The sequence below is a fragment of the Neoarius graeffei genome, chromosome 5, assembly GCF_027579695.1.
Source record: "Neoarius graeffei isolate fNeoGra1 chromosome 5, fNeoGra1.pri, whole genome shotgun sequence".
Classification (NCBI taxonomy): domain Eukaryota; kingdom Metazoa; phylum Chordata; class Actinopteri; order Siluriformes; family Ariidae; genus Neoarius; species Neoarius graeffei.
This window is the reverse complement of record NC_083573.1, coordinates 13,283,921-13,306,029: the sequence shown is the minus strand read 5'-3', so window position 1 is coordinate 13,306,029 and position 22,109 is coordinate 13,283,921. Positions and strand designations below refer to the sequence as shown.

Below are 22,109 nucleotides of genomic sequence, written 5' to 3'. Positions count from 1 at the left end.
CATTCTTCATGTGTGCAGTCACAGGAGTGGTGCATGGTCCGAACAGAGGGTGAATGGGTGCCCCAGCAGGTAGTACCAGAGAGTGAGGGTGGCCCACTTGATGGTTAGGCATTCCTTCTCGATGGTGCTGTACTTACTTTTATGTATCAAGAGCTTGTGACTGATGTACAGCACTGGATATTCCTTGTCCTCCACTTTCTGGGACAGAATGGCCCCCAGCCTTCTGTCTGATGCGTCCGACTGTCAAATAAAAAGGGGGGAGAGAAGTCAGGGGAGTATAAAAGTGGTCCCCCATACAGTGCTGCTTTTGCCTTGGTGAAGGCCTGTTGGCACTGTTGACAAGCCGACTGTCGGCAGGGAGCTGTTGCGCAGTGAGCTGTGCCTCTCCAGTCAGCAGCGGTAGTAGATGCGCCGTACATTGCTTGACCGGCCACCCACACGCTTCGACCGCTTGCGCAAAGAGCATGATGAAAACTTCCAGATCGTCATGTGACCCCACCTTGGTAAGCGTGACATGGGGTAGGTTTCCAGAGGTGGCAGTCAATGACCCCACCAAAGTGAGCAGGTGCTGGAATGCCTGGCAGTCTTCTTGCTGGGCTAGCAGCAAGGCTTCAAAGCATTGTTCTTGTTCCTTTCAGAGGGCAATCAGCGCTTGGTGCTGGGTCTGTTGGGCGGCAGCGAGGGCATGGATAAGATCCTTGAGTGGGGAGGACTCCATGGGTGGTCCCCTTCAATATCCCGGGTTTTGGCACCATTGTAGTATGTCCCTGACGTGAGTGGAATACTGAAGCGTGGCAGGTGGGAAATGAGGTTAACACAGACTTTATTCTGTGGGTTTTTGACTTTTGCTTTTCAGCTTGGTTTGACACACACATGCACGCAATACACAGATGTGCTGTGGTTGGGACAGATCCCCTCTCTTCACTCTCTCCCTCCTTTTCTACCTTATGTCATCACAGCAAAGTGCGTGCGCGCGCGCGCACACACACACACAATGTTAATCGACAACAGGTGTACTGACTTTGCCACACACTTTCCCTGGCCCTGTCCTCCATTCACAAACTGCCACTTGGCCACGCCCCCATTACCACAAGCAGTTACTTCCCCTATGCGCTCATCCCAATTGGTGCTACCTGTCTCCCTGCTTCCCCTTCCTGAGTTGCCGAATGGTTTGCCAGAACTTTCTTGAAGTTTTGCCAACCAAAAGTCCTTCTCCATGGCCTCCCTGGACTCGTCCCACACCCTGGTTTTTGCTTCAGCAACTGCCAAAGCTGCAGCCTTTCTGGCCTCCCAGTATCTGCTTCAATGGACCTTTGGGCCAACCAAGCCCAAAAGGCCTCTTCAGTTTGACGGCTTCCTTCACTGCCAGTGTCCACCAGTGGGTTCATAGGTTACCACCACGACAGGCACCAACAACCTTTCAGCCACAGCTCCTCCCAACTGCCTCTGCAATGGAGGCTTTGAACATGGTCCATTCGGATTCCACGTCCCCAACCTCCCCCAGGATGCACGAAAGCTCTTCCAGAGGTGGGAATTAAAGACCTCACAAACGGAGGACTCTGCCAGACATTCCCAGTTCACCCTCACTACATGCTTGGGATTGCTAGGACTGTCTGGCAGACTCCCCCACCATCTGATCCAACTCCCCACCAGGTGATGATCAGTTGACAGCTCTGCTCCTCTCTTCACCTGAGTGTCCAAGACATATGGTCACAGATCTGATGATACAACCACAATCACCAATCTTTAGCCTAAGGTGTTCTGGTATCAGGTACACTTATGAACCACCTTATGTTCGAACATGATGTTTGTTATAGCCAATCCATGACGAGCACAAAAGTCCAACAACAAAACACTGCTTGGGTTTAGATCAAGCAGGCCGTTCCTCCTAGTCACCCTCCTCCAGATTTCTCCATCATTGCCTACATGAGTGTTGAAGTCCCCCAAGAGAACTATGGAGTCCTCAGGCAGCACCCCTTCCAGGACACCACCCAGCAACTCCAGGAAGGCCAAATACTCTGCACTGCTGTTTGGTGCATAGGCACAAACAACAGTCAGAGTTTTCCTCTCAGCGACTTGCAGTCGCAAAGAAGCGATCCTCTCATTGTCCAGGGAGAACTCCAACACAGTGGCGCTCAGCTGGGGGCTTGTGAGTATCCCCATACCCGCCTGGCACCTCTCACCCTGGGCAACACCGGAAAAGGAGAGTCCAACCCCTCTCCAGGAGTTTGGTTCCAGAACTGGTGCCATGCATGGAGGCGAGCCCAAGTATATCTAGTTGGTATTGCTCCATCTCCCACACCAGCTTCAGTTCCTTCCCCACCAGAGAGGTGACGTTCCACATCCCAAGAACTAGTCTGTGCTGCTGAGGATCAGCATACCCAGGCTCCCACCTTTGCCTTCCACCTGGCTCACAATGCACCCAACCCTCATGCCTGTCCTTGCAGGTGGTGAGCCCACATGGTGGCGGCTCCATGTAACTTCTTCAGGTTGTGCCCAGCTGGGCCCCATGGGCCAAGGCCTGGCCATCAGATGCTCACCAGCGAGTTTCCCTCCCAGGTCAGGCTCCAGGAGGAGGCCCCAGTTTCCTGCTCCTGGGCGAAGTGCTGCAGCTCCTTCTTTGCTGTTTCATCAGGGTCTTGAATTGCTCTTAGTCTTCACTGGAGTAAAGTAGGGTGCTGAGAATGCAAGCCCTGTACACCTGCATCTTGGTGTTCTCTGTCAGGTTCTTATTTGACCACACTCTCTTGTGAAGCTTGGAAAGGATCCCTGCAGCCTTTGGGATTCTTGCATTGATCTCTGGCTCAAGGGAGAGGTTTGAGGTTATTGTGGACCCCCAATACTAGAAGTGGTCAACAGAGTTGAACTCATAGTCCTCTATGTGAATGTTAGGAGGGGAGTCGGTGCCTTGTCCCATCACTTCCATCTTCTTGAGGCTGATGGTGAGGCCAAACTCATAACATGCATGCATGAGGTGGTCTATTAGTCTCTGAAAGGCTTCATCAGTGTGTGTCGCCAGTGCAGCATCATCAGCGAAGAGGGCCTCTCTGATGGTGACATGCCTGACCTTGGTCTTGGCTCTGAGTCTGGCTAAGTTAAATAGCTTTCCGTCAGATCATGTGTGCAGGTATACTCCATCTTCATTGTTGTTGAATGCATAGGATAGAAGCATGGAGAAAAATATGCCAAAAAGTGTCTGGGCAAGGACGCAGCCCTGCTTCACTCCATTGCAGATCGGGAATGGTTCTGACACTGCTCCATTATAGCATACTGTGCTGTGCATGTCCTTGTGGAAAGATTCAACGATGGCCAGCAGCTTCGGGGGGCAGCCTATCTTTTTCAGAAGTTGGAACAGTCCATTCCTGCTGACAAGGTCAAAGGCCTTTGACAAGTCAATGAAGGCAAGGAAGAGGGGCTGGTTTTGCTCTTAGCATTTTTCCTGCAGCTGTCTGGAGAAAATCATGTCCGATGGTTGATCTGCCTGGTCGGAACCCGCACTGTGACTCTGGGTATACGCATGCTACTAGGACTTGTAATCAGGCTAGGATGACTCTAGCAAACACTTTGCCAATGATGCTGAGTAGGGAGATGCCCCAGTAGCTGTTGCAGTCACTGTGGTCACCCTTGTTCTTGTACAGAATCACGATTTTGGTGTTGCCCACGTCCTGCGCTACAGAGCCCTCCCTCCAGCATATGCAGAGTAGTTCATGCAGATCCTGGAGTAGTGCAGCTTTCCCATGCTTGATCACCTCTGGAGGTATCCCATCCACTCCTGGGGTCTTCCTGGCTGACAGACAATCTATGGCCTTGCCCAGCTCTTCTTCAGTTGGGTCTGCGTCCAGCTCTTCTATGACAGGCAGGTCACGAATAGCGTTCAGCGCTGCTTTGGACACGATGTTCTGTGTGGAGTACAGCTCTAGGTAATGCTCTACCCATCTCTCCATCTGCTTCCGCTGGTCAGTGATGTTCTGTCCTGTCTTGGACTTCAGTGGGACGCTTTTGATGACAGTTGGGCCGGTTGCTTTCTTGATGCCTACAAACATGCTGCCCATGTTTCCAGAGCCAGCTGCAGACTGTATGCTCTGACTGAGTTTCAGCCAGCAGTTGTTGGCACAGCGATGAGCCGTCTGCTGGCACTTGCTGCGCGCAGTCCTCAGTGTATCCCATGTGGCTAGACAAGGGTTGTTTATGTGCGCTAGGTGTACCTTGCGCTTGGCTTCCACTACTGGTTCCATTTCCTGCTTGCTAGCCTCGAACCAGTCCTCGTTTCTCTGCTTCTTCCTTCCGAATGCCTCCAGCCCTGACTGGTAGACAGCAGCATGCACGTGTTTTCCATTTGGAGTCAGCAATTGTTGCTTTTGTGCAGTCATTGCTTTTGTATGGCCATTTTCCAGTGATGCTTTGAGGATTTCCAAGAACTCCTGGATTTTGGCCGGATCTGACAATCGACAGGTTTTAAGGCCCGGTCACACAGCACTCCGCGTCTATATCACGTACAAAAAGATACAAAAATCTGGTGGACGTGGTCGTAAGTGGTAATTTTTGGTCAATTTTGGCTTTGCCGTGCTTTGTACGGGGTATGGCCGTCGGCGGCTGTTTCACTGCTGCAGCACTGCCAAATCACGGGTAACCGCGGCTCAGCGTCGTTGGAAGAGCGGCTTGCTGCGCATATAAAAGCGGTAGGATATGTTGAGCCTGTATCAGTTGGTTCTGTTGGTGCTGGAACATTAAGATGAGGACATCACAGCGTTGAGGGTTCATGTTCACCCCTTGACATCTAGACTGCAAGTGCCGAGGTCTCAGAAAATTACGGTATTTACATGCCGCAAATCAGAAGTGATGCAGAAGTGATTAGACAGTGATCAATCGAATTTAGAACTTGTTTGAGACGTCGTTTAACGGGCTTAGACAGTGCTATGTACGCGGAAAAATCCATTTCTCAGTGATAAGCCGCTAAACACATGCTATATCCCGTGATACCAACGCGTAACACCCGTCCGATGACCGTGCTCTGCCCGTGATAGACCGCCAAACTTTCGCATCTTACCACGTCTCCCCAAGTTTTAATAATGGCCGGGACACTGATTATCACGTGTTTTTCACCTGTGTTGCACGTCTTTACCACGTGTGCCGGCCGTGGTTGTCCGCGGTCTAAAGTTTTGAGCAGTCCAAAACTTTTTGCCGCGTCCGACGCCGTTCCGATTTTCCCCTGCGTCCTGTCACGTCTGTATATCGACTGTAACACGTCTTAACTTCGACATCAACACGAACAATATCGTCTGCTTCACGGGAGAGCACTTTTTGACGGGTTTTGGCCGTGATAAAGCCGTAAAGCGCTGTGTGACCGGGCCTTTAATGCATGGACAGCCTTTGGATCTGGAGTGATGCATTTTACACAGGATGAGACATATCTTGGAATGGACCAGGATGTGGTCAGTGTCGCAGTCTGTGCTGTGGAAGCTTCTAGTGTTGAGCATACTGTTGAGATCTTGCTTCCTGGTCAGGATTAGCTCCAGCTGGTGCCAGTGGTTGGATCTGGGATGATGCCATGAGACTCTGTGCCTAGCCTTGTTTTGAAAGAAGGTTTTTGTCACTGCCAGTTTGTGGAAGGAGCACAGCTCCAGAAGTTTCTGACTGTTCTCATTCATTTTCCTGCCTCCATAATGACTGATAGTAGAAGCCCAGGATTCAAAGTCAATACTGACCCTTGTATTGAAGTCTCCCAAGATGTAAAGCCCTTCTTTGTTGGGCACACTTCTGACAATCGAGTCCAGGGCATCGTAGAACTGGCACTTTTCTTCTGTAGAGGAGCTTAGTGTTGGAGCGTAAACACATACAAAGTTGGCTACACCTGTCCTTGTTGTCATACTCATGGTCAGGAGCCTCTCGGAACCTCCAGTAGGCGGTTTGATGGTTGACAGCAAAGAGTTCCTCACGGCGAAGCCCCCACCATGTATGCATGCCTCCTCTGAGCTCTTTCCCTGCCAGAAGAATGTGTAGTTCTGTTTGCGCAAGGATCCATCATCTGGAAACCTTGTCTCCTGGAGTACAGCAACGTCGATGTTAAGACAGGCTAATTCTTTGTTAATTACGGCAATCGTTCGTAGGTTGTCCAATGAGTGCAGGTTACTGTTGTAGCCTGGACACATTGTCCTCACATTCCAGCTTGCGATCTGAAGAGCTGCCATCTTCCTTTGGATTTTACATTGGCCTGGTGCTGGAATTTACAACTTGCCTGTCGAGATCTCTAAGCTCCAAGCATTCTATGGAGCAAACCAGTTGTGGCAGGGTAGTACCTTATTGTCCGGGGGCTGCCCAGATTGAGGCAGGTGGTGACTACCCAATGGAACCTGAGAATTCCTCACACTGACGGGAGCAACCCCTGGCACCCGGCTCTATGCCAAATGAGCCTAGGCTTATAACCGGTAAACTGCTGCTCCCCGTGTTGTCAACACTAACTTGGTGAAGCTGGCGTGACCTCTCCAGGTCCAGGCCTGGGCATGTTGAAATGAAGGACAAGCTGTTGCCCATGCAGCAGTTCCCCCCTCTCCTCGTCTCTGGTGGAGTCCAGGGGAAAAGCAGAAGCTAGGATGCCTGGCACCAGGGCAACGCAGGAGTTGCCAGAACGATGTTGATGACAGCAGTGGACTGCCTTTCGGACTCTAGCTCTGGATTATTCCTCGGGGTGTACTCCCGAGGAATAAACCAGGAATGGGTATAGGCGTGAGACAATGGAGGTTTGAGATCAGAGTTTTGCTTCTCCTAGATGAGCTACCGGGCAAACCGCTCTTTGTCTGACCTCTCATCTAGGACCTGTTTTCCTTGGGAGACCCTACCAGGGGCAAATGCCTCTGACAACATAGCTCCTAGAATCACTGAGGCACTCAAACCCCTCCACCACGTTAAGGTGGCAATTCAAGGAGGGGCCAATGGAAGCTAATAGACCAGATATTGTCGTACTTGATAAGGAGTCCAGGAAGTGTTGTATCATAGATGAGGCATACCCATTCAACACAAGAATCTTAGGTAAAGGCAAGGAAAAGTACCAAGACATTAAGAGGGAGTTGAAGAGGGTCTGGAAGTTGAAAGATGTCAAGATTGTTCCAGTTATAATCAGTGCCCTGGGAACCCTACCAAGAAGTTTAAAGAAATGTTTGGAAGAGATAGAGATGGTTAAGGACACCTGTGGCAGTTCCTGGTGTGTGTGGTGCACAGAAGCACGGCAGGTGAGTTGATGGTCAGACACAAACTCTTTATTTCACTTTACTACTAGCTTTTCAGCTAGCTTGCTTGCTTTCATTCACTCACTCACTCACCCTACACCCACACATGCATTGTGGTCAGGAAGGAGCCTCTTTTCTCTGCTCTCTCCCTCCTTTTATGCTCCACCCCTGTAACAAACACATGCGCGCGTGCGCACACACATTAATTGACAGCAGGTGGAATGACTTAGCCACTTGCCTTCCCCGACCCCCCCCCCCTCCATTCTTAGACTGCTGCTTGGCCATGCCCCCACTGCCACAGACACTGAGCTGATGCAGAAGTCAGTTTTGCTGGGATCAGCAAGGATAATCCACAAAGTTCTAGATGTGTGACAAGGATGGAAGGACATAGAATGCAGTACCTAAGACAACAGGAAGTGGCTCGATATCTATTCCAAGAATACCAGCTTGATAAGTTTATTCTTAGCTTGCTGTGAATTATCTTTTGCATAATAATAGCAAAAGGTAATTCATCCCTTGACATCCACAATGGTGTTCTTAGATTCTTAGGTTCTTTGGGGAAAGGCACCAAACCACTAACTGCTCCCCAGGCTGCTCTGGGTATGTTGTATGCCATTCTGGATAAGAGTATCTGATAAATGCCATTAATGCAATGTAATGTAGATCCTGGCCTGTTTAGCTAGCATGAGAATATTTTTTTATTGGAAGACTATAAAAGTACTTCTAAAAGTCTTCCCTTTTGATTTGTGACCAGCTGTTCCTTATATAGTAGATAAGGTAATACATATACAGTGTCTTGCAAAACTATGCATCCGCCTTTGTGTTTGTCCTGTTTTGTCACATTTACAAGCTGGAATTAAAATGGATTTTTTTTGGGGGGGTAGCACCATTTGATTTAGAGAATGTGCCTACCACTTTAAAGGTGCAAATTGTTTTCTTATTGTGACACAGACAATTAAGATGAAAAACAGAAATCTGGAGTGTGCATAGGTATTCATCTCCAAAAGTCAACACTTTGTAGAGTCACGTTTTGCTGCAACTACAGCTGCAAGTCTCTTGGAATATGTCTCTATTAGCTTAGCACATCTAGCCACTGGGATTTTTGCCGATTTCTCAAGGCAAAACTGCTCCAACTCCTTCAAGTTAGATGGGTTGTGTTGGTGTGCAGCAATCTTCAAGTTATGCTGCAGATTCTCAATTGGATTGAGGTCTGGGCTTTGATTAGGCCATTCCAAGACATTTAAATGTTTCCCTTTAAACCACTCCAGTGCAACTTTAGCAGTATGTTTCGAGTCATTGTCCTGCTGGAAGGTGAACCTTCATCCCAGTCTCAAACCTCTGGCTGATTTCAAACAAGTTTTCTTCCAGATTTGCCCTATATTTACGTGCCATCCATCTTCCCTTCAATCCTGACCAGCTTTCCTGTCCCTGCAGATGAAAAACATCCCCACAGCATGATGCTGCCACCACCATGCTTCACTGTGGGAATAGTGTTCTAAGGGTAATGGGAAGTGTTGGGTTTGCACCACACATGGTGTTTCCCATCTTGTTCTCGTCTCATCTTCATCCGCTTTATCCAGGGCCGGGTCGCGGAGACAGCAGTCTGAGCATGGAAGCCCAAACTTCCCTTTCCCCAGACACCTCGGCCAGCTCCTTGGGAAGAACACTGAGGCGTTCCCAGGCCAGCCGAGAGACATAGTCCTTCCAGCGTGTTTCCCTCCTCCCGGGGGGATATGCCTGGAACACCTCCTCAGGGAGGCGTCCAGGAGGCATCCAAAAGAGATGCCTGAGCCACCTCAGCTGATTCCTCTCGATGTGGAGGAGTAGCGGCTCTACTCCGAGCTCCTCCCAAGTGATTGTGCTTCTCACCCTATCTCTAAGGGAGCACCCAGCCACCCTGCGAAGGAAACTCATTTCGGCCACTTGTATCCGTGATCTTGTTCTTTTGGTCATTACCCAAAGCTCATGACCATAGGTGAGCATCGGAACGTAGATCAACCGGTAAATCGAAAGCTTCGCCTTTTGGCTCAGCTCCTTCTTCACCACGACGGACCGGTAAAGCGACCGCATCACTGCAGAGGCTGCACCGATCCGCCTGTCAATCTCACGCTCTATCCTTCCCTCACTTGTGAACAAGATCCCGAGATACTTAAACTCCTCCACTTGAGGCAGGACTTCTCCACCAACCTGGAGAGGGCAAGCCACCCTTTTCCGGTCGAGAACCATGGCTTTGGACTTGGAGGTGCTGATTCTCATCCCAGCCACTTCACACTCGACTGCAAACCACCCCAGTGCATGCTGAAGGTCCTGGTTTGAAGAAGCCAACAGGACAACATCATCCGCAAAAAGCAGAGATGAAATTCTGTGGTTCCCAAACAGGATTCCTTCCGGCCCCTGGCTGCGCCTAGAAATTCTGTCCATAAAAATTATGAACAGAACCGGTGACAAAGGGCAGCCCTGCCGGAGTCCAACATGCACTGGGAACAGGTCTGACTTACTGCCAGCAATGCAAACCAGACTCCTGCTCCATTCGTACAGGGACCGGACAGCCCTTAGCAAAGAGCCCCGAACCCCATACTCCCGAAGCACCCCCCACAGAATACCACAAGGGACACGGTCGAATGCCTTCTCCAGATCCACAAAGCACATGTGGACTGGTTGGGCAAACTCCCATGAACCCTCGAGCACCCTATGAAGGGTATAGAGCTGGTCCAGTGTTCCATGACCAAGACAAAAACAGCATTGTTCCTCCTGGATCCGAGGTTCGACTGTCAGCTGAATTCTCCTCTCCAGTACCCTGGAGTAAACCTTCCCGGGAAGGCTGAGAAGTGTGATTCCCCTATAATTGGAGCACACTCTCTGGTCCCTTTTCTTAAAAAGAGGGACCACCACCCCAGTCTGCCACTCCAGAGGCACTGTCCCCGACCGCCACGCGATGCTGCAGAGGCGTGTCAGCCAAGACAGCCCCACAACATCCAGAGACTTGAGATACTCGGGGCGGATCTCATCCACCCCCGGTGCCTTGCCACTGAGGAGCTTGAAAACCACCTCAGTGACTTCGGCTTGGGTAATGGATGAGTCCACCTCCGAGTCATCAATCTCCGCTTCCTCAATGGAAGACGTGACAGTAGGATTGTGGAGATCCTCGAAGTATTCCTTCCACCGCCCGACAATGTCCCCAGTCGAGGTCAACAGCTCCCCACCCGCACTGTAAACAGTGTTGGCAGAGTACTGCTTCCCCCTCCTGAGGCGCCGGACAGTTTGCCAGAATTTCTTCGAGGCTGACTGATAGTCCTCCTCCATGGCCTCACCGAACTCCTCCCAGTTCCGAGTTTTTGCCTCCGCAACTGCCCAAGCTGCAGCATGCCTGGCCTGCCGATACCCGTCAGCTGCCTCCGGAGTCCCGGAGGCCAATATGGCCCGATAGGACTCCTTCAGCTTGACGGCATCCCTTACTTCTGGTGTCCACCACCGGGTTCGGGGATTCCTGCCACGACAGGCACTGGAGACCTTGCAGCCACAGCTCCGAACAGCTGCGTCTACAGTGGAGGTAGAGAACATGATCCACTCAGACTTAATGTCCCCCGCCTCCCTCAGAAGCCGGGAGAAGCTCTCCCGGAGGTGGGAGTTAAAGACCTCCCCAACAGAGTGCTCAGCCAGACGTTCCCAGCAGACCCTCAACATACGTTTGGGCCTGCCAGGTCTGTCCGGCTTCCTCCTCCGCCAGCGGATCCAACTCACCACCAGGTGGTAATCAGTTGACAGCTCAGCCCCTCTCTTCACCCGAGTGTCCAAGACATAGGGCCGGCGATCAGATGAAACGACAACAAAGCCGATCATCGACCTCCGACCTAAGGTGTCCTGGTGCCACGTGCACTTATGGACACCCCTATGCTCGAACATGGTGTTCGTTATGGACAAACCGTGACAAGCACAGAAGTCCAATAACAAAACACCACTCGGGTTCAGATCAGGGAGGCCGTTCCTCCCAATCACGCCCCTCCAGGTGTCACTGTCGTCACCCATGTGAGCATTGAAGTCCCCCAGTAGACCAATGGAGTCCCCAGTCTGAGCACCTCTCAGTACCTCTCCCAGGGACTCCAAGAAGGCCGGATACTCTATACTGCTATTCGGCCCATAGACACAAACAACAGCAAGAGCCCTCTCCCCGACCCGAAGGCGCAGAGAGGTGACCCTCTCATTCACTGGGGTAAACTCCAACACATGGCGGCTGAGCTGGGGAGCTATAAGCAAGCCCACCCCAGCCCGCCGCCGCTCACTATGGGCAACTCCAGAGAAGTGGAGAGTCCAGCCCCTCTCGAGAAGCTGGGTTCTGGAGCCCAAGCTGTGCATGGAGGTGAGCCCGACTATCTCTAGCCAGTACCTCTCAACTTCCTGCACAAGCTCAGGTTCTTTCCCCCCCAGCGAAGTGACATTCCATGTCCCAACGGGATCAGGTCGTTGAGGCCCCTGCCTTCGACTGCCACCTAATCCACACTGCACCAGCCCCCTACGGCTACCTCTGTGGGTGGTGAACCCACAGGAGGTCAGGCCCATGTCACCACTTCCGTCTGAGCCCGGCTGGGCCCCGTGGGCAAAGGCCCGGCCACCAAGCGCTCGCAAACGAGCCCCAACCCCGGGCCTGGCTCCAGGGTGGGGCCCCGGCTGCGCCATACCGGGCGACATCACGGTCCTTTTTTTTTTATCCATAAGGGTTTTGGTGAACTGCTCTTGGTCTGGCCTGTCACCTAGGACCTGTCTGCCTTGGGAGACCCTAACGGATGTAATGCCCCCAACAACATAGCTCCTAGGATCATTCAAGCACACAAACCCCTCCACCACAATAAGGTGGCAGTTCTAGGAGGGGAGCATGGCGTTTCCCATGATGGCCAAAAAGTTCAAGTTTAGTCTCATCTGACCAGAGAATCTTCTTCCATGTACAACCCCGAGTCCAAAAAAGTTGGGACAAAGTACAAATTGTAAATAAAAACGGAATGCAATGATGTGGAAGTTTCAAAATTCCATATTTTATTCAGAATAGAACATAGATGACATATCAAATGTTTAAACTGAGAAAATGTATCATTTAATGAGAAAAATTAGGTGATTTTTTAAATTTCATGACAACACCACATCTCAAAAAAGTTGGGACAAGGCCATGTTTACCACTGTGAGACATCCCCTTTTCTCTTTACAACAGTCTGTAAACGTCTGGGGACTGAGGAGACAAGTTGCTCAAGTTTAGGGCTAGGAATGTTAACCCATTCTTGTCTAGTGTAGGATTCTAGTTGCTCAACTGTCTTAGATCTTTTTAGTCGTATCTTCCGTTTTATGATGTGCCAAATGTTTTCTATGGGTGAAAGATCTGGACTGCAGGCTGGCCAGTTCAGTACCCGGACCCTTCTTCTACGCAGCCATGATGCTGTAATTGATGCAGTATGTGGTTTGGCATTGTCTTGTTGGAAAATGCAAGGTCTTCCCTGAAAGAGACGTCGTCTGGATGGGAGCATATGTTGCTCTAGAACCTGGATATACCTTTCAGCATTGATGGTGTCTTTCCAGATGTGTAAGCTGCCCATGCCACACGCACTAATGCAACCCCATATCATCAGAGATGCAGGCTTCTGAACTGAGCACTGATAACAACTTGGGTCGTCCTTCTCTTCTTTAGTCCGAATGACACGGCGTCCCTGATTTCCATAAAGAACTTCAAATTTTGATTGGTCTGACCACAGAACAGTTTTCCACTTTGGCCACAGTCCATTTTAAATGAGCCTTGGCCCAGAGAAAACGTCTGCGCTTCTGGATCATGTTTAGATACGGCTTCTTCTTTGAACTATAGAGTTTTCGCTGGGAATGGCAGATGGCACGGTGAATTGTGTTCACAGATAATGTTCTCTGGAAATATTCCTGAGCTCATTTTGTGATTTCCAATACAGAAGCATGCCTGTATGTGATGCAGTGCTGTCTAAGGGCCCGAAGATCACGGGCACCCAGTATGGTTTTCTGGCCTTGACCCTTACGCGCAGAGATTCTTCCCGATTCTCTGAATCTTTTGATGATATTATGCACTGTAGATGATATGTTCAAACTCTTTGCAATTTTACACTGTCGAACTCCTTTCTGATATTGCTACACTATTTGTCGGCGCAGAATTAGGGGGATTGGTGATCCTCTTCCCATCTTTACTTCTGAGAGCCGCTGCCACTCCAAGATGCTCTTTTTATACCCAGTCATGTTAATGACCTATTGCCAATTGACCTAATGAGTTGCAATTTGGTCCTCCAGCTGTTCCTTTTTTGTACCTTTAACTTTTCCAGCCTCTTATTGCCCCTGTCCCAACTTTGAGATGTGTTGCTGTCATGAAATTTCAAATGAGCCAATATTTGGCATGAAATTTCAAAATGTCTCACTTTCGACATTTGATATGTTGTCTATGTTCTATTGTGAATACAATATCAGTTTTTGAGATTTGTAAATGATTGCATTCCGTTTTTATTTACAATTTGTACTTTGTCCCAACTTTTTTGGAATCGGGGTTGTATTTGGGGAGTCTGCCATATGCTGTTGGGCAAACTCCAAACATGTTTTTTTTTCTTTAAGCAATGGCTTTTTTTTTTGGCTACTCTTCCATAAAGCCCCACTCTGTGGAGTGTACAGCTTAAAGTGGTCCAATGGACAGATCCTCACATCTCCGCTATGGATCTTTAGAGCTCCTTCAGTGTTATCGTTGGTGTCTTTGTTGCATCTCTGATTAATGCCCTCCTTGTCTGGTCTGCGAGTTTTGGCGGGCAGCCTTCTCTTGTCAGGTTTGTAGTCGTTCCATGTTCTTTCCATTTTGCGATAATGGATTTAATGGATCTCTGAGGGATATTCAAAGTTTGAGGGTTTTTTTTTTATAACCCAACCTTGATCTATATATCCCCACAACTTTGTGTCTGACCTGTTTGGAGTGTGCCTCGATTTTCATGTTGCTTACTTGGTTGTGTTGCAGAGTCAGGGTCGTTCCAGAACAGGTTGATTTATCCAGACATCATGTGACAGGTCATGTGACACTTTGATTGAACACAGGTGAATCTTAATCAACTAATTATGTGACTTATAAAGTGAATTGGCTGGACCAGCTCTTATTTCAGGGTTTCATACAAACGGAGGTGAATACCTATGCACACTCCCGATTTCTGTTTTTTTTTCACCTTAATTATTGTTTGTGTCACAATAAAAAAAAAAATTGCATGTTTAAAGTGGTAGGCATGTTGTGTAAATCAAATGGTACTGACCCCCCAAAAATCAATTTTAATTCCATCTTGTCATGCGACAAAACAGGACAAACACCAAGGTGGATGAATACTTCTGCAAGACGCTGTATTGTATAACAGTCCAGTTTTGGTGAACCTCTGTCCACTGTAAATTCTGGAGTGGAATCTGGTATGGTCTTCTGCTGTTGTAGCCAATTATCCTCAAGGTATGAGGTGTTGTGCATTTTATGATTTGATTTTCTGCTCACCACAGTTGTAAAGAATGGTTATTTGATTTGCCTTAGCCTTCTTTCCTGTCAGTTTGAACGATTCTGGCCTTTCTCTTGGAACATCTCATCAACAAGATGTTTCATCCTTTAAAACTGCTGCTCACTGGATGTTTTTTTTTTCATGTCATTCTGTGTAAACTGTAAAACCCCAGGAGATCAGCAGTTTCTGAAGTTTTCTGATTCAAGCCAGCTCTTCTAGATCGAACAACCATGCCATGGTGAAAGCCACAAAGATCACAAAGATTTTTTTTTTGTGAACAGTAACTGAAAAGCTTGACCTGTATCTGATTGTATGAATTGTGCTGTTGCCACATGATTAACTGGATAGTTGCATTAATGAGCAGGTGTACAGGTGTGTGTGTGTCTCATCATATATGCAATATTATGTCCTAATGGGTGTATCTCTGTGGCAGCAGGGGCGTGGCCGAGCATCTGATTATGAATGGAGGGTGGGGCCAAGGAAGGTGCATGGCAAAGTCAGTACACCTGTTCCCAATTAACGTTGCATCTATGTGCTTTGCAGTAACTGCAGAGAGTAGAAAAGGAGGGAGAGAGCGAAGAGAGGATCTCTCTCCCCACCAGAGCACGAGTGTGTGTATGTACAGTATGTGTGGAAATCTGAAAAGCAAGGAAAACAGTGAAAATAAAAAGTCTCTGTGAACAACACTCCCCGCCTGCCGCGCTTCAGTATTCCAACCCCTTGAGGGATTTAATACAGTGGTGCCAAAAGCCAGGATACTGAAGGGAACCACCCCATGGAGTCCTCCCCACTAAAAGATCTCATACATGCCCTTGCCGCTACCCAACAGATCCATCCCAAGTGCTGATTGCCTTCCAGAAGGAGCAAGAGCAACGCTTCGAGGTCTTGCTGCTGGCCCAGCAGGAAGATCGCCAGGCGTTCCGGCACCTGCTTGCATTGGCGGGGTCCTCGACCGCTGCCACAGCAGACCCACCCCACGTCATGCTCATGAAGATGGGACTGCACAATGAGCCTGAGGCATTTATCTCCCTGTTCAAGCGAGTAGCCAAAGCATGGGGGTGGCTGGTCGAGCAACACGTGTCGCGTCTACTACCGCTGCTGACTCGAGAAGCACAGCTCACCACGCAACAGCTCCACGCTGACCGTTGACTTGTCTATGCCAACCTGAAATGAGCCATCCTGCAGTGTGTTGACTGCTCCCTAGAGCAACATTGCTAACGTTTACACACACTGATGCTAGAGGAAGTCACCTGGTCATTTGTGTTTGACCAACAACTCCGGGACACCTGCTACAGTGGCTGAGGGCAGAAGACTGGGACGTCGAGGGGATGATCAACCTGGTGACACTGGAACAGTTCATTGTGTGGCTTCTGGAAGGAACGGCAGAGTGGGTCCAGTGCCACTGCCCGACATCCCTGGAGCAAGCCATTGAGTTGGCAGAGGATCACTTGGCAGTGGTTCCGGTGGCAGGTGGACATTCCACCTTTCTTCTCTCTCTTTCTCTTTTCCACCCTCCCTCTTCTTCCCATCCCCACCCCGTTCCCCCACCATGAAGGCGGGGGCCGGCTCCCCCCCAGCTGGCCTGCCACACCCATGGTGTTTCCCTCCCATCTGCCCCTTCTGTGTCTGTGTCTTCTCCCCCCCAGGTGAGGGGGTGAAGTCTGGGCCAGTATGCTGGCATTGCGGGGAGCCCTGACACTTCCAGGGCCAGTGCTCTGCAATGGAGGTGGGAGCTGTCGTCTGGATTCCTGACACACCAGAGACCGCCCTCGATCGGGCCAGAGTATATTGTATACTGGTGAGTGTTCAAGGGGAGACATATCATGCGTTGGTGGATTCTGGCTGTAATCAGACCTAAATCTACCAAAGCCTGGTGCAAGGCATTGGGGAGAGCATGAGTGGTGAAGGTTTTGTGTGTGCACAGGGATGTTCATGATTATCTCTTGGTGTCCATCCATATTCTATTTCAGGGAGAAAGTCATAGAATAAAAGCAGCGGTTAATCCTTGTCTAACCCACCTGTTGATTTTGGGTACTGATTGGCCAAGATTTAGAGGGGTAATGGAACACTTAGTAAGGGGTGGGTCCTGTGATAGTATGTCACAGGGAGATCCTGGTGTGGCATTGACTGACTGATTAGGGAAGCGGTCACAGAGCTGTCTACATCAGCACCGCGTCAGGGCGGTACGAGGACTGAGGAGCAGCTTGCCCCTTCTCCCTCTCTCGGGGATTCCCTTGAGGACTTCCTGTTTGAGCAGTTGCAAGACGAGATTGTGTGTCATGCATTTGACCAAGTGAGAGTAATTGATGGTCAAACTCCTCCAGCCAAATGCGGCACCCGTATTTCTCTATTATTGAAGATGGGCTGTATCGAGTGAGACAGGACATTCAAACCGGTGAATCAATGACACCATTGTTAATCCCTAAGATCCATGGGGAGCTTTTGTTCCACGCAGCTCACTTTAATCCATGGCCAGACACTTAGGGCAGGATAAAACACTAGCCTGTATAATGGCCCGGTTCTATTGGCCAGAAATTTATGGGGATGTTTGTCAGTGGTCTGCAGCATGCCAGGAATGCCAATTAGTAAATCTCGCAGCCACTCCAAAAGCGCCTTTGCGCCCCCTTCCTCTAATCAAGACCCTCTTCGAGAGAATTGGCATGAATCTCGTCGGACCATTAGATTGGTCAGTACGAGGATATAGCTTTATTTTATTTTTGGTGGACTATGCAACCCCATATCTGGAAGCAGTACCTCTCCCCAATATCTCAACATGCAGAATTGTGGAGGCGCTCTTCCGTGTTATCTCCCGGGTTGGGATTCCGAAAGAAATCCTGACGGACCAAGGCACTTTGTTTGTCATGCACACTGCGTGAACTGTATGGGTTATTGGGAATTAAATCTATCCACACCAGCGTCTGTCACCCACAAACAAATGGCTTCATGGAAGAATTCAATCAAACACTCAAAAATCTAATGCAGAAGTTTGTAAGCGAAGATGCACATAATTGGGATAAATGGCTCGAGCCCCTGTTATTTGAAGTACGAAAGGTCCTGCAAGCCTCCATGAGATTTCCACCATTTGAATTGTTACATGGGTGAAAGCTACGTGGCATTTTAGACATGCTGTGGGAAACTTGGGAGGAGGAATCTTCAACGAGTAAAAATAAAATTCAGTACATTCTCGATCTGCATGCAAAGCTGCACACCCTCACACACTTAACCCAGGAGAATTTATGGCAGGCACAAGAACATCAACCCCGGCTGTACAACAGGGGCACGCGCCTTAGAGAGTTCACCCTGGGCGATAAAGTGCTCATATTATTGCCCACTTCCAGCTCCAAATTAGTTGCGAAGTGGCAAGGGCCCTTAAAAGTCACATGGCGAATCGGGGACATCGACTATGAGGTGAGGCAAATGGATAGGGGAGGGACACTGCAAATATACCACCTCAACCTGCTGACACATTGGAATGAAGGGGTCCCTGTGGCATTGGCATCGGTAGTCCCAGGGAAGGTGGAGCTGGGGCCAGAGGAAAAAAAGTAACTACTCAAACCACTCCGGTCCCCTGTGGAAACCACTTCTCACCAACCCAGCTCACAGAGGTTGCCAGGTTGCAAAAGGAATTATCTGATGTGTTCTCGCCCCTTCCTGGTTGCACCCACCTCATAGAACACTACATTGAAATGCTGTCGGGGTGGTGGTGCGTAGCCACCCCTACTGCTTACCCGAGCACAAGAAAAAAGTGGCTAAGGACAAACTCAAGGCCATGCTTGAAATGGGCATAATTGAGGAATCCCACAGTGACTGGAGCAGCCCGGTGATCCTGGTTAAGGCTGATGGGTCAGTCCGGTTCTGTGTGGACTACAGAAAAGTCAACATGGTGTCTAAATTTGATGTGTACCCAGTGCCTTGCATTGATGAGTTGCTCATTGATTATGCGCTGTTCGATTTTATTTGACACTGGATTTGACAAAGGGATATTGGCAGATCCCCTTGACTCCTCTGTCCTGAGAAAAAAAATGGCCTTTTCCACACCGTTCGGATTACACCAGTTTGTCACACTCCCTTTTGGGTTATTTGGGGCTCCTGCTATGTTCCAGTGGCTCATGGACAAGATCCTCCACCCCCACGCTGCCTACACCACGGCTTACTTCAACAGCATTATTATATTCAGCAATGATTGGGCGCAGCACCTAGAACACCTTAGGGCCATCCTAGATTCGCTGAAGCAGGTGGGTCTCATAGCTAACCCGAAAAAAATGTGCAATTGGGCAGGTGGAAGTATGGTATCTGGGCTTCCCCTTGGGTCACAGGCAGATGCGTCTCCAAATTGACAGGAGTGCAGAAGACCAAAAAGGGGGTGAGACAGTTCCTGGGGCTGGCTGGCTATTATTGCAGGTTTATACCTAACTATTCAGACATTACCAGCCTGCTGACTGATCTCCCTAAAAAGGGGGAAACCAGATCCGGTCCAGTGGATGGAGCAGTGTCAACAGGCATTCACCAAGGTAAAAGCTGCACTGTGTGAAGGGCCACTTTTGCACTCCCCTGACTTCTGTCTCCCTTTTATTTTGCAGACGGACACAGAGGGCTGGGGGCTGTTCTGTCCTAGAAGGTGGAGGGTGAGGAACGACCAGTGCTGTACATTAGCCGCAAGCTCTCGATGCATGAAAGTGAGTTCAGTACCATCGAGAAGGAGTGCCTGGCCATTAAGTGGGTGGTCCTCTCCCTCCGATACTACCTCTGGGGAGCCCTTTCACCCTCTGTTTGGATCACATGCTCCTCCAGTGGCTCCACCACATGAAGGGTGCCAATGTGTGGATCACCCGTTGGTATCTCACCCTCCAGCCATTTAAATTCGAAGTGGTCCACAGGCCGGGGGCGCAGATAGTCGTGGCGGACTACCTGTCCCATCGGGGGGGGGAGTCCGCTGCAGGCCGGACAGCTCCCCAGCCTGAGTCGGGCGGTGGGGGTATGTGGCAGTGGGGGCATGGCCGAGCGTCAGTTTGTGAATGGAGGGCGGGGCCAGGGAAGGTGGGTGGCAAAGTCAGTACACTTGTTCCTGATTAACGTTGTGTCTATGTGCTTTGCAGTAACTGCAGAGAGGAGAAAAGGAGGGAGAGAGCGAAGAGAGGATCTCTCTCCCAACAAGAGCATGAGTGTGTGTATGTACAGTATGTGTGAAAATCTGAAAAGCAAGGAAAACAGTGAAAATAAAAAGTCTGTGTGAACAATACTCCCCGCCTGCCGCGCTTCAGTATTCCACCCACTTCAGGGATTTACGACAATCTCCTAAACTGGTGACACATGTATGATGCCTTCACAAGTGACCTTACAATGAAAATACTTTTCACCCTAAACACATTTTCAGGTACAACACTCCGTTTAAGGCTCAGATCCAGAAGTGGGTGCAGAATTTGTCCAATACCACTGACATCATTGAGAACTGGATGACAGTGCAGAACCTGTGGATCTACCTGGAAGCTGTATTTGTGGGTGGAGATATAGCCAAACAGCTTCCCAAGGTGCTTTGCAGTTTTCTCATCTATCTTCCATATTTCGTATATACCCATGTATCAAAATTATGTCTGATGGGTACAAACAACAAGATCTGTTTTTAATATGTAATATTATTTTCATATTTTAGTGACATTCTGGCAGTAATGCTTTTTGCCACATACCCTCCACAGGAGGCCAAGCGTTTCTCCAACATCGATAAATCCTGGGTGAAGATCATGACACGGGCACATGAGATGCCCAACATTGTGCAGTCATGTGTAGGCGATGAGACGATGGGTCAGCTTCTTCCTCATCTTCTAGAACAACTTGAGATGTGCCAGAAATCCCTCACAGGGTATGTATCTTTTCTTATTTTTTCCTGTTGATTCAATTGATTATTTTCTTGTAACAACATCTACCTCCAATTGTTTTATCCCTTACTAATGAAATGGCAATTGCCAGCTGGCCTAGTGGTTAGCGTGTCTGCCTCTCGACCAGGAGATCACGAGTTCTACTCGTGGTTGGGTCATACCAAAGACCATCATAAAAATGGTACCTACTGCCATCTAGCAAGGAACACTGCAATACAGATGTGAGTACCCCCACTGTAACCCTAGCTGTATAGGCGAGACACCGAGGGCTACGGAAATGGAGATCAGTGCTGCCCTGTGCACCTAAGGGCCTGGTTAGTATTGGGACGGGAGACTGTCTGGGAAGACCAGGTTCTGGCGTGGGAAGGACTTATGACTAATGAAATGGCAACAGGTTCACATTCAGCCATCTTGATGTTGCATGAACAGATCTGATGGCTTTCAGGGTTTCTGCAGGTCATGTGTCAAGTGACAGGTTAAATGTCAAGTAAAAAAAAAAGAATAAGCAATCGGAAATAAACTCATGACGACAAATTTTTAAAAACAACAAATTTGTCAAGGATGAAACCTTTATTTATTTCCTGTCGTAAGTGTACATAGGTGTACAACTTTTTTCCTGTCAAAGTTCTGCTAACCAGGTTGTCATCTTTTTGTTGAAGGTATCTGGAGAAGAAGCGTCTGCTGTTCCCTCGTTTTTTCTTTGTGTCTGATCCAGCTCTTCTGGAAATCCTGGGTCAGGCATCTGATTCTCACACCATCCAGGCTCACTTGCTTAACGTCTTCGACAACATAAAATCTGTCCGCTTTCATGATAAGGTACAGCTTTACTGCAGCTTCAAGCCTGTTTATTAGTCTGATACCTAATACTACTACAGCAGTTTTAACTGAACACTCTTAACACATTTGCTTCATTTTTAAAATTATTTTATTTTCATTATTCATTTTCATCATCATCTTATAACTCTTACTAAGCTTCTTTATATGTTGATTTCATTCACAATAACTGTAATTTGTATGAAAAGTGGTTGGATGGTTTGATTTCAAGGGTGGGGTTTGCATGAATGCCTTCTTTACGGTTTGTTCTTTTATGAACTACAAGTAGCCATGAATTTAATACAGGCATCTAATGGAAAGTAAAAAAATAATAAATAAAAATTAAGTTAGACTTTCTGCTCGTACAAAGGTGATTGGTTGGTATCCAAGCACAGCATGCATTTGAATGAATGTTTTAAATATAATCAATAAGGAAAAATATAAACCTGATTAAATGGTAAAAGAAAAAAGTAAGAAGTAAATGAGGAGAGGTTTACTTTCTATTATACTCAGTTAAAGTAAAAAGTATCTGTTCTTATTTACAAAGTGAATTTCCAGTTGTTCTAGAAATTCGAGTTGTTCTCGTTGTTCACAGTTGACAAACTGAATTTCAGCAATACAGTATTGTACAGTATGTGTTTACACAATTTCTTCACACACTAATGACTCTGAAACTAAGCAGCTGAAATATG

The 22,109-nt window shown here is 48.6% G+C and overlaps 1 protein-coding gene across 1 annotated transcript in view; it reads left to right on the top strand.

Annotated features, from left to right (window-relative positions):
* The window catches only part of LOC132886518 (dynein axonemal heavy chain 5-like), a 310,505-nt gene that overhangs the window by 113,234 nt on the left and 175,162 nt on the right, over positions 1-22,109 (top strand). The window contains exons 31-33 of the mRNA XM_060921229.1: positions 20,106-20,259; positions 20,425-20,588; positions 21,264-21,420. Of these exons, the coding sequence (XP_060777212.1) occupies positions 20,106-20,259; positions 20,425-20,588; positions 21,264-21,420 (475 nt within the window). The remainder of the gene's footprint in view (positions 1-20,105; positions 20,260-20,424; positions 20,589-21,263; positions 21,421-22,109) is intronic.